Source organism: Fibroporia radiculosa, assembly GCF_000313525.1.
Source record: "Fibroporia radiculosa TFFH 294 genomic supercontigs, scaffold4726, whole genome shotgun sequence".
In the NCBI taxonomy this organism is placed as follows: domain Eukaryota; kingdom Fungi; phylum Basidiomycota; class Agaricomycetes; order Polyporales; family Fibroporiaceae; genus Fibroporia; species Fibroporia radiculosa.
The window spans coordinates 93444-105874 of record NW_012133411.1 but is presented as its reverse complement, the minus strand read 5'-3'; the positions used below and the strand labels follow the sequence as shown (position 1 = coordinate 105874).

General features: G+C 50.3%; 4 protein-coding genes across 4 annotated transcripts; 2 read left to right on the top strand and 2 right to left on the bottom strand.

Moving 5' to 3' along the window:
- Positions 1 to 1982: 1982 nt before the first annotated feature.
- Positions 1983 to 4117, top strand: FIBRA_05579 (uncharacterized protein; the record flags this gene model as incomplete). The annotated part of the gene is made up of 5 exons (XM_012327339.1): positions 1983 to 2128; positions 2180 to 2543; positions 2824 to 3102; positions 3164 to 3248; positions 3303 to 4117. 5 exons carry the CDS (start codon positions 1983 to 1985, stop codon positions 4115 to 4117), a joined length of 1689 nt encoding a protein of 562 aa, XP_012182729.1.
- A 1381-nt stretch (positions 4118 to 5498) lies between these two features.
- On the bottom strand, positions 5499 to 6841 carry FIBRA_05578 (uncharacterized protein; the record flags this gene model as incomplete). The annotated part of the gene is made up of 7 exons (XM_012327338.1): positions 5499 to 5655; positions 5711 to 5796; positions 5859 to 6009; positions 6077 to 6249; positions 6311 to 6453; positions 6513 to 6733; positions 6789 to 6841. 7 exons carry the CDS (start codon positions 6839 to 6841, stop codon positions 5499 to 5501), a joined length of 984 nt encoding a protein of 327 aa, XP_012182728.1.
- Positions 6842 to 8902: 2061 nt separating this feature from the next.
- On the bottom strand, positions 8903 to 10033 carry FIBRA_05577 (uncharacterized protein; the record flags this gene model as incomplete). The annotated part of the gene is made up of 2 exons (XM_012327337.1): positions 8903 to 9828; positions 9883 to 10033. The coding sequence occupies 2 exons, from the start codon at positions 10031 to 10033 to the stop codon at positions 8903 to 8905; spliced, it is 1077 nt and encodes a 358-aa protein (XP_012182727.1).
- A 970-nt stretch (positions 10034 to 11003) lies between these two features.
- On the top strand, positions 11004 to 12426 carry FIBRA_05576 (uncharacterized protein; the record flags this gene model as incomplete). Its single annotated transcript, XM_012327336.1, has 6 exons — positions 11004 to 11125; positions 11180 to 11261; positions 11313 to 11693; positions 11744 to 11776; positions 11829 to 12347; positions 12370 to 12426. The coding sequence occupies 6 exons, from the start codon at positions 11004 to 11006 to the stop codon at positions 12424 to 12426; spliced, it is 1194 nt and encodes a 397-aa protein (XP_012182726.1).
- Between the last annotated feature and the right edge of the window lie 5 nt (positions 12427 to 12431).

Genomic DNA, 12431 nt, shown 5'->3' with positions numbered 1-12431 from the left:
AGTTAGGGAAGTGGCACTAGCAGGTGTGACGCTCGTATTCAATTGACATCACGTCCCTCAGATTTTCGAAGAGTCCGGGCTCCAGCCTGAGCGCCATCTTGGCGGGATCCATAATATTAATTTCATGGATGCGAGGAACAATCGGACATGAGATTTCTCACCATCTATTCATTTTGGCAGGTGGTCCCTCGCGCTGCGATCTTGGTGTGCCTTGAATAACGCACTGGCAGTACTGGGCATTGCGCTTTTGATGTTTCAAATTTCAGAACGCTCAGACGGCCTGGCAAGAGTAATTACTGAATCAGCCGTACTTAAGTTGATCAAAATTTCCCCGACTGTACTAGTACCTGTTACGGTATACTGATCTCGCATGGAGGAGATATCTTCGGCAGGGACCTGGAGTTCCTAATAATTGACAGTTATTAGATGTTTCTCAGGTTTTACCTGCTATGATGATGACGGAAATATAACAAACAAGCTACAAATTTGTCGTCGTCGGTGAAAATATCATACACGATCAATCTACGGTCTCTGCCAATATATTCACAATGGCCTCCAGTCATCAGCAAAACCGTAATCAAAGGATCAAGGCTTGACAATACGTCGCTGGGAATGCCGTGAGTCGCCACAGTCGCAGCTTACGACGTCAGATTGGTTTTAAGCTGCCCGAGCACGAAATACACGATCAAACATTGAAATGTTTTCGGAAACAAGGTGTCAGATTGCTCACAGTATATGGGGCACTGGAGGAAGACCTTACACGCTTGCAACCCCGCTTAGGGCTCGCCTATACATTGGGCATCGAATGCTATCTACTAAGGGCGTAGACTACTCTCGAGGCAGCTGGGCTTGATGCCATCCCAGCATTTAGGTGCCGTCATGTGCTGAAAGGCAGTATAGATTTCCAGAGACCGCTTCCCCTTTGTTCCGAGGTGTCAGACTTTCCATGCCATTCGCATCGCCCCAAGCCCCGAGAACAAGATAATAGAACACAATAAGAACATCATAGTATTCAGAGAATTTGCAAGCCAGAAGCTTACGTATCAAGTGCGTGAGATTACATGCGTAGTTCGAAAATTTGCGAAGCTCTTACCTTTTGACCAACCCCAAACCGTCCTCAGTGCAGAAAGGCAGACCATATAATTCATGAGGTTGTCAGGGCAAGGTCTATGATCACACGATCACCATTACCTTTGACCCTCACTAAAAATTTGATATGTTTAGTTGTTCGGCTAGGGCGGGTGATAATGTTTACCTTGGGCTTCCTTGCCCTGACTCCCGTGATGTATTCAAGCTCTGAGGAAGTATGCGAATGCGAGCTTCTGGTGCTCGATTATACCAGCCAATATCGATAAAGATAATCTTGAATCGGTCCCATGTCGTCAATATATGCTCCGAACAATGGTATCATATATACCCTTGAGCGTATTAGACCGACCTGACGTAATGAGAGAATAGTAAGAACTTTACAAGAAGGCGTTGAACGTTCCGACAGCAGAGGACTCGGATACACGCTGACCCAGCCTAAGAGCGCTCGGCGTTTGATCGTCAGCATATCTTGCGCGTGTACAAGTATTGTACAGATCTTGTCTCTTGAGATTCGTACATCTCAGGGTGACTCAAGGATATGTGGGTACTCACAGAAGCCATAGCCATTACTATCCCATAATAAGAAAAACCTTTCAGTCAACTCAGTAGAGGCAATGACTAGTGGTCGAGTATGACAGCAATAGCTCGAGACAACCACGACTGACGATAAACATCCCACGGTATCGACGAAACGGCCACTCGGCTCAAGCTTTTCATCTCTTCGGTATCAGATTCCTCGAGTACACCAATTAGACTCCCAAGTCGCCACCGTGCCGCGGGCGGAAGGCGCTGTCCGGATTAATTAGTGACCACCATCACACTCGCTGGTCCTATCGGCGCTGCGGCTGGACTCAAGTCTCCTTTGCTCGGCTCCTTTAACACCACCAGCGAAGATGCTGTCCTCTTCCCCTGGATGGACATCGAACGTCTCGCAAGCTGAGCTCCTTGTCACCCGCGCATGCAGCCCTCACTTGCAGGAACCCAACTATGCCCTGCATCTTGAGGTTGCAGAATACATCAACCAGAAGAAGGCCAATACGTGAGTGTGGTGTCTTCTTGTTCAGTTCAAACCTCATCTGATTCTAATTAGACCGCGTGAGGCGGCTATGATGATCGCAAGAATTGTGAACAACCGCAATCCCCATGTGGCTATGCTCGCACTCGCGCTTCTTGAGACCCTTGTTCAGTCCTGCGGATACCCATTCCACCTACAGATCGCGACAAAGGAATTTCTGAACGAGCTTGTTCGTCGATTTCCCGAACGACCACCTCCCTTCCCTGGCCCCGTCATGTCTAGGATACTAGATTTGATCAATGATTGGAAGGAGGGTATTGCGGCGGAGTCGAGATGGAAGGAAGATTTAGGGAATGTACGCGACATGCATCGTCTGCTTACATTCAAGGGCTATCGGTTCCGTGACCGACCACGACCGCCGCCGATTGCATCTGCATCTGTGAGTGCTGCACTTTGTTTCAGCGTTCATGTGTCTCTTTCCCCGACCATCCGAGTTACATGTATTTTCGTGCGTTGCCTAGCAACTCCACCCTCAGCTATGAGAATTATGCCGACGACATGGGTGTTTGATCAAATAATTTTGGGAAATCTAGGCGGTCTGAGCATGATCTTCTTTAAATCAATGTAGCTGGGAATATATTGTTGTAGGGGAATTTCCGAACTTCCGACTTCGTGGTACTACTTCCAAGATATTCAGCTGCTCACACCAATACTTACAGAATCTCAAATCCGCTGAAGAGCTCGAACAAGAAGATCGTGTAGCACAAGAGGCGAAGTTACAAGAGCTCATCCGGCGCGGTACACCTCGGGACCTCGCCGCAGCGCAAGAGCTCATGAAAACTCTCGCAGGTGCAAATCCAGATGCGAAGCCGGACTACCGCACCCAGTCGCTCACAGAGCTGAACAAGCTCGAAAGTAAGGTGATTCTGCTGAACGAGATCCTCGACAACGTGGACACAACGCGGGGAGAGAAATTTGTGAAGGGCGACGTGTACGATGTGAGTTCGCTGCACGACCCCATCTGTATCTTGCGTTAATAGCTGTAATGCATTTTGCTAGCAAGTTGCCTCCATTCTCACAGAGGCGCGACCGAAGATTCAGGGATGGATTTCCAATGCAGAAACTGACGATCCAGAGTCACTGGGTATGCTGTACCAATTCATGTCTTCAACGATAGACTCCTTACTATCGTTCTCAGATACATTCTTGCAAATCAACGATCAGCTTAACTCGGTGCTCAACCGATACGAGTGCTACAAAAACGGTGATTATGCCGCGGCCTCGAATCCCATCCCTCCCGAACTCGGCGGCGGACGACCAAATGACTTGTCGTTGATCGACTTCGACGATTCTTCAGAAAGTGCGAATATCGGCGCAAACAGCTCATCTGGCGTGAGTGGCCATGCAACGTCAATAGATGAACTTGCGAGCCTCTTTGGGCCATCGGCTCAGCCTGTAAGCGGTGCGCACCCACAATCGATGGGTATGAGGGAAACGGGAGGGGAGTTTGGGATGAGAATGGGCTCCGGTATGGGAATGGGTACAGGCATGGGTATGAACATGAGTGCGCCTGCACCTTCAAACATGACCATCAATGGCTTCACCTCTGGCATGGGCATGGGAACTAGAGTGGGTGCAGGCCCGTCCCCAGCTCTCAATCAGGCTACTCGTCCGGTCACAGCGTCGCCACATCAGGACACCCAGCTAGGCATGATACGAATAGGTACTCCCCAGGCACAGCTGGCGTCTGGGTCAGGACCTTTGACTCCTATATCGACCCAGACGCAGATGCCGAACTACTATAGCTCATCTTCCGCTTCGCCTGCGATAGGCATGGGGACGGGTTCGGGCGCACGGATGGGTGGGATGGGCATGACGGGGCAGTCTGGGATGCAGCCGATACAGCCCCAGCAAATATTTGGCCAGCAACAACGACCTACGAACGTCGCTAGCAATCCTACCGGCGGGACACAGGGGAAAGATCCTTTTGCAGATCTAGTCGGACTGTTCTAGGAATATCTCTAAGAGATGGAATCATGTACAGCTCGTTAGTATTAGGGTGTGTTCTGTCGTCTTGAGGACTTCATGGATGTAGGTGTAGGAGGTGATCTTCTCGTTGAGTTGCTTTCTCTTGACTATTTGCCAAGACCGATCTAATGTATGCTGCGCAGTGAGAGATACTATTGGTATACGTGCAGATGGGTAGAGGACACAACTGCGACCATCGTTCAGTATCAATCTACATATGCGTGCTCCAAAAGAAACGCGTCCCCTAATTCCATTGCCAAGAATATCCCTGAAACCACCTTACGATAGGTGTGTAACTTATGTGCTAGCGGATACTGGTAAGGCAGACTTGAATACTTCTGTGTGAGTGTCGGGTCTGCGTCCACCTGGACAACCAGTCGTTATTTGATGAATACCACGAATTTCCCTGTGCGCTGGAGCAAACGTTCTGGGAATAGCCATTCACAGTTGTTGAATACATGGAAGGGTTCTTCGAAATAATATTCATGCTACTCCGACTGGCAAAATCAAGTCTCGGACGGACGGTTCCAGCCAAACGGGTGGGATTAGTCAAGCTGATCAGATGACTTTCGCTTCACTCTCTTATCCGAATAATAACAAATCTACACCAGCATCAGTGATCTCCCCGCTCGACTGTTCTGCCCATAGAGGATATTTCACGAATCCAAGACGTCAGTAAGATATTCTACATCTAGACTCAATCTTCTGGAGGGAAAGGCATCCCATCCCTATGAGCGACAGCGAGATGAGCGTGTAAGCTATCCAACTCTCATCATTGATGTCCAATCTTAGAGAAGATAATACTCTGAGTGGAATCCCTGCTTCAGTGCATTCCATACCCCCTTTCACGGACCGGACCATTCAGATATTGACATCATTTCTCCTATCCCACACTACTGCTATTAGCAAATAGTCTGCAATCCATATCCATTGTATAGTGCATCTGTATAATATCATCGGTGAGGTCAATCAGAAATGTGCCGTCTTGTCAATCAGCAATCGTATCGACCAACAAAATGGGTCTGTTGGCCATCTACTTCGCCTGAGGGGAGATACCTTTAATGATATCCGCCAGCGCTCCGCCAGCGCAACAACAACCGTACATGTGTGCCCCGACACCTAATCAAGAAAGACAGATGCATCAATAACACGCAAACCACCATGAACGCGAAGCTGCAGGTCAACCGCGCTCTCCCTAGGAACGGGGCCCATTTTCACCGTCCTACAAAAATCAATTACGAACAAATGGCACTCACCGGGTGCCATGCCGTCTGTACATGTTTGCGCATCCATGTCTTCAGATCTTCACCTGAAACCTGTAGGGGCGCATCCAACAAACTGGCTCAATGAACTAGGAGATGTCTGCTCACTGTGTCGGGTTGACATCGCTCGGCCAATATGGGTCGAAGTCGTTGTTTGCGTCTTGAAGTACCAGGGAAGAGGCGAGCGGTTCGGTACGCGCGAGGCGGATGATCAGCCGCATCGACTTCAAGATATTCCGACCGCCCTCAGTGGCAAGATAGCTGAAGACGTCCACGGCCAGTCAGGCTTTCCCAATATCAAACCCGGACGACATACTTCGGGTTAATGAGCGGCTTGTCCCAGATTCTGGTTGATTGTAGGCGTACCGTACCACGGCTTTCCGGCTGTAGAAGGATTGGCTCCTAGAGTAATACGTACTTAGCTACGCTTGGTTGATCAAACGGCCATATAGGAAACAACACACAATTGTGACACCATTAGCTGGAGGAATCACAACTTCACTCTCAATGACGGCCATGGGACATGTTACAACTTCAACATCAGGCGCGTTTGGCCCTGAGGTGTGGTCAGCAGAAGGCGGGACAGTGCCTCTTGAAGGGACGCTGAAAGGAAGTCTGAGAGTTTGAGAAGCATTCAAATATCAGTATGACCCATCTACATGTGCAGATTATGAGTGCCCACCTTTCGTCATCGGAACGGATAAACAAACCAATTTGGCTGAGCAGCGAAGACATTGGACCTGAACCAAACATCAGCCACTGTAGAAGAGCCCATGCGGCAAACGCAGGGCGGTACAGGAAGTCAAGCGTCATGCCGGGCTTGGCCCTAGAAATCATTGCGCCAACGGATAGATGCTATGACGAAATCCGATAAGTACACATAGGAAAAGAAAATGCTTGACCTTAAAAATCTCACGTCCAACAAGTTCGAGCCGACTGTGGGGCTGTCATACACGACAGGAACGCCTATCTCCGCTAAGTACGCCACAGGCCCGATTCCAGAGACCATGAGAAGATGTGGCGAACCCACAGCACCCGCGCATACAATCACCTCCTTGTCTGCACGCACATGGAAATGAGGATATTATTTCCGGACGCGATTTGCATGCCCATCGCACGAGCGACGCCGCCGCTATTGGTGGTGAAAAGGATCTGCTCTGTGATGATGTCCGATTGGGTCGTTTGAGCACCTCTTGATCGAGATATGCAATGGTCGCAGAGCTTCCTGTATACTTGAGTCCGTTTCAAGATCTCGTACAACCACGCACGCTGATTCCTGCCGTCGATAGCACCGATAAATGGCCCCACTCCGAGCGCGCCTTCCTCGGTGTTGAAGTCGCTGCAGCAATCATGTATTGGCACCAAAGCGGACGGCAAACGGCTGGGATGCTTACTTTGTGCAAGATACACCAAGATTAACGGATGCCTCGAGGATCACATTCGACATAGGCCATATGTTATCGTCAGAAAGTAGTATTATGAACCCTCATTATAGCACCCACAGCTACAGGTGACACTCGCATCTTCACAGGACCAGAATCACCGCGTAATGTCTTGTCAACGTTGAGGTCTGGATGCGGGTCGAAATTCTCCGCTTTCCGCAAGTACCTATATACGCATTAGATGATACATTTGTGAGGCGAGAAAGACCGCCGAACTGTTTCATGATATTGTAGCCCCAACCTGTGGCACCCTGTTTCTCCCAGGCATCGAAATCTCCATGTAAATTAGCAGAGCAGCTGTGTGCGACTATTGTACCACCAACCTTCTGGAGCACAATGGTGGAAAATGAGGGCGTTGATGGCACTAAAGCCAATTTGCACTCGGCATGCAGTCGGATTGCAGCAGGAACACACCTACTACCACCAAGTATGCGTCCTCTAGCCCACGCAATTCGGCGACCATCGAGCTTGGTTTGAGGTCTACGCACTTGCAGCTAGAACTAATACTACTATTTCACATATATCGACGGAGCTAACGTTGTCTCAAAAGTCGAATTCCGTCTTGAAAAGTTTGGTCAACCCAGCGGGCACTCGGCTCATCAGTACGTTCTCGTGACTCAATGTATTCTTTCGCGAGGCCTTCAAGGAGAGCAATGATCATTTTTCCTACCTTTTTCCAGCTTCGACCAGCAAGACTGTCACGTTCGGATCGTCTGACAATTTCGACGCGAGCACGCAGCCCGCCGTCTCTGCCAGCGCAAGACAACGTGTATCAATAGGGAAGCACGAGGAGGATACTCAGATGTTTATAGATAGCTCACCTCCACCTACGATAACATAATCGAAGCCTTCGGTATGTCTCCCTGCTTTACTTACGTCGTCCGTCGACAAAGACGCAAATGCGGCAGGATCCGAAACTACCAACTTTTGACGAGGTGAGTCCCATATTCAGAGACCTCACTCAAATACAGATGGCTGAAGCCTGCAAGAGCGAAGATTGAAGAAAGCACGATGACTTCTCGAAGAACCTAAGATGGAGTTGAAGTAATTTTTTCAGATTTTCAGCTTTAAACGCCGTTGAGACCACTGATGGCATCTCAAACTTACCACAGATAGCAATCACAGGCGTGACTGGCCAGTGCTGAGCGAATCTTGCTCGGGTCGAAACCGATTCATTTCAAATACGACAGTTCGGTCCACTGGGGGCCCCTCCAGATGGATGCGCGCGTCGTGCGCCACATTTACGCCCGTTTTGGCTAGTCTATCTTCCAAGGAACTGCCGGATGAGGATCCAGAGCTTACCCACATCTAAGATGTCACCGAATACCACCGTCCTAATCACTTGTTCTGATTATGGCCGCAGTCCGGAAATTTTGGTTCCAAAATTCCTACAGGAAGTCATCTAATTGACGGACGCCGCTGTGCATAGCGGTTTGGACACAATCAAGAAGCCAAGGACGTGGCAGAAAGACCACCAGAAATGCCACGAGTGTAATCATACCCAGACACGATGAGGTCTTTCATCTCATCTGCCAAGTGACCGAGCGAGCCGCTTCCTTGGTCAGATGCTGGCTAGTGTCGACGGCTCAGTTGATCGCAGCAATATCCCTTCACGCTATCCCGCCTCATAGAGACAAGTACATCCTGCCACGTGCAGTGTCCATGTTCTGCTACCGTGTTTGATGGTATCGCTTACCGGGTTGTCCTTGCGGCGATACTGGACGTGAATACAATAGAAACACGTTGGCTGCGAGAAGGAAGAAATAGTGATGAGGTAGACTAGGTCATAGCACCAGCGTACGGTTTGTCTCGGGGAAGGTGAGGATAAAGACCAATACCATCAATACCGGATCGAGAATCAAAACGTGATCTTCAACGAGAAAATACTGTTCATATACCCTAGCGATTGCATACAACGAGCATAGAATCCTGTAAAGTGCATGAGAGTTCATCAAAGCAGATTCGAAAACAAATACATAAATGATGACGATGAACCATCGACAGGGATTTCCACACGAAACCAGCCGTGCAGAAACGAGACGGATGCAGAATGTTCAGCCAGCGAACTACCAACCCCGACCACTCCATGACCCAGCAATCTGATCGAACGGAATCGGTCCCTCGACCCAACGCCGACTACGGCCCTGCCCACTAAGCCCAGCGCTGGCAGACACACCAACACAAACCTTCTGACCCTTGGTCGACTTCCCGGAATGCTTGGACGGCTTGTTCCGCGTTTTGTCACTTGAGGTTGAAATGCCGATGCAGAGATTCTCAAGCCCCCTTTCCAACCCATGCTCATCTGGGCTGTCCACCACGTAAACGGCGTCCCGGTACGAGTCTCGCTTCCTATCTTGCACGAAACTTGATGTCCGCACGGACTGCTCTTGTGCTTCGTGGCGTGTGCGAAGTGGAGGGCTCGGTAGTGCACCTTCGGGGATCGCGGGCAAAGCCTTAGAAAAAGGCAGTTTATGATCTGAAGATGGTGTCGTGAGCAACGGTGATTCCTCGTCATCAGAGTCGACGTCCGAGACGGAAGGAGGAAAGACGAGCTCTATGGGAATGCCCTCGCCAAGCTTGCGCGTAAGTCTGCGCATCTTGCGCATCCGCAGAGATGCCTCCGAGGCGATATCGAACGTTGGAGCTGTGGGCGAGTCAGGGAAACTGCGTTCTGCTTCAGTAGCGAACAATGCCTCTGGCATCGAAGTAGGTGTTGTGTCTGCAGGGAAAAGTTTGAGGAGAGGTGGGCGCTGAGCGGGATGATATGGGGTTCGCCACGCCCGTTCGCTATCGACAGAATGGATGCTATTCTTGGAGGAAGAACGAGACGAGCGAGAAGAGCTGGGACGGGGCGATGCAGGTGAAGAAGAGCGCTCGCCCTCACTGTTCTCATCAATTTGAGGAAGTGACTTCGCCCGTGTATGACTCTTAAGGGAATTGCTACGCAATATATCGTCTGAGCGACGAGCAGGGATATTCACATGCAAGGGCACTGTACATGGACATACTAAGAGACTGGACAGCATAGTAAGTCAAAGCTGCTTACCCGATTGAAGAGAGAAGTCTACAATATGGGGCGTACTCCCGAGTACTTGCCCAAGCTTCTTGTTGGATCGCATAAGCTGTGCGCGCTGCTCTGCTGTTAAGTTATTGCGGGTAGGCGGAGGAGGCGGGAAGCGTATGATCGAATGAGACATCGATAGATATTAAGTACGAAGACAGTATAGAGTAGAGGTATTAACGACGCGTCGAAGAGCACAAGAGAGGAGGAATAGAGACGGGCGCAAGCCTGACGAGGACGCAGCTAGGACCTCTTGGGTCTACGATGGAGACTTGCAGAGCATGATGGGATATACATACTTTCAAAACAAAAGTCTACGTTAGGCAGGTCGGAATCGCGCCGGAATCCCACCACGGTCCGCATGCTGCCGCACGTAATCGAATCGCGGGGTATCCATACGGAAACAAAAAGAGCAAACGTCACTTAGCAAGAAATGGTGATCCACTTTACCACATGAGCATATCGCTTTTGTGTGTCACACGTAGCTCATGATCCCCCATTGTCCTTCAGACGCCCTTGCAATGGAAGCGACACGGCGGAACAATAGGGGTAGCCAGATGCTGGCAGCACGGGTAGTGCGGAATTGAATTGACGCTGCAAGCTGCAAGCAGAGGCAGAACAAGTTGCTCACTGTTCAGTGAGCTCCGGAGGAAGGAATGATGAGAGATCATCGATCAGGGAGAGTGTAGAAGACTCTCGAAAGGGATTACTTACAGGTTATCTGTTTACTTAACCTATTACTGAAAGGTACGCGGAATGCGCAGAAATAAAAAGTATCAGAGTGTATTCTAGCGTATTATACCTTTCCCTGACTTTGAAAGCGGAAAACTCGAATTTTCATGGTATCATGACGCGGTGGCAATGTGAAACAGCCGCCAGTGAGACCGTCAGCTGCGACGACTAGCCATCCTCTCTACCTGTGTCTGCGCTCCTGTTCTAACTGCCATTGGTATATGCTTAGATTTTCCCTACTCTGCACGGTTGAGTAGATCTCCACCAGTTTTTTTGTACTCGTGTCGCCCAAGTGTCGCACGGACGTGCTGCGCTTTCCTCGGCATCGAGTTTCGAGGTTGGGAAGCCGTTGACATTGCTATCGACCCGCCGTCATGATGTTTCGGTCAGCTACGAAGAGGATTGCCCACAGCTCTACGCTGCCTGCGCTTGGAGGCAATAAGGATCTGCGCACGTTACAAGACCTCATCATAGCCGAGAAGGCAGTGCTCAATTCGTACGTATCGCTAAGGTACTTGCCGCAGCAGTTTGACTAATCCGTCCCTTGCAGGTTACAGAAGCTGAGCATAGACATTACAAAAGCATCGGAAGCATTGAGGACATGGGGCTCGGGAGAGGGTGACGATCTCGGGGTGAGTGGCCCTATTATGCTCGTATCCTTGATCTTCTGACCGTGTTGGAAGGACGTCCTGATTGCCTCATGCGCCATGTCTCAATACTTTGCGGATGCTCTCGTAGCATATGCCAACCACGAGATGTCCGTGCGAGACCATATGAAATCTGTTCGCACGCGAGAGGAACGACTTGACGACTTGCGTCGTCGTCGCAAGTCTGTCGCTGCGGATGCGGAATCGGCGGAGCGAAAGCTCGGCAAGATGGGTCCCGATAACAAGAACTTGCAGACGCAAACCGATCTTCTCAACAAGCTCCGAGACGAAATTCGTATCATGGATACGGACATCATGGCGGAGGAAGCAAGCCTGGGCGACTACAAGCGCTCTAGTGCAAAGGCTTGGATGGGTTTGAAGTTCGGTGGGTTGGTTGAGTGTTCGGAAAAAGGCACTGTGCGTACGGCATTGCGGGACACAAGAAACCCGTATTGATTCTTGTGCAGATTGTAGGCGAGTTTGGCAAGCTCGCCATCATGGTGCGTTTCTGTGCGTTTCACTGGCTATATGTGTATGATAATGCGTTTTCAGGAAATTCCAATGGAGACCACAGAGCCCGGCCTGCCTCGAGCATATTACCAGGGGCATGCAAGGACAGATTCCTTAGTGTCCGAAGCACGAAGGGCCCTCAACCAAGTGGTCTTCTCACCTGATCCCAAGCCCGAGAATCTGCGTCAAATCGGGCGCGGATTTCCTAGCCCGGAGTTGCCTGCTGTTCCCCCATACGATCCGAGGCAATCCATAATAACCCAGTTTCCTCTAGGAGGCGAAAGCAGCCGGCGAGCGTCCATGTCGATGTCGTCCATGTCAATGCCACCAGGGGATGACAAGCAATGGGAGACTACATCTGCGCGGAACAGTCAGGTGCTTAGGTCACCGCAGCTCTCGACATATTCTGCAATTCCCCAACCATCATCTCCTTTCGCCCAAGCTAGTCGCCAGTCTCTCGTACACGAGCCTTCGCAATCGCCACAAGTGCCTTTGGCGGCGCCACCCCCAGAGGATGCAGACGAGTTTGGTGTAGCCTTGTCGGATCCCTACGGTCCCCGCGTGAGCTCTCTGAGAGGGACAGATGACCGAGAGAAGGCGAGCGGTCCGCGAGGCACCCGATTTGCAACGTTCCCTGTGAAAGCG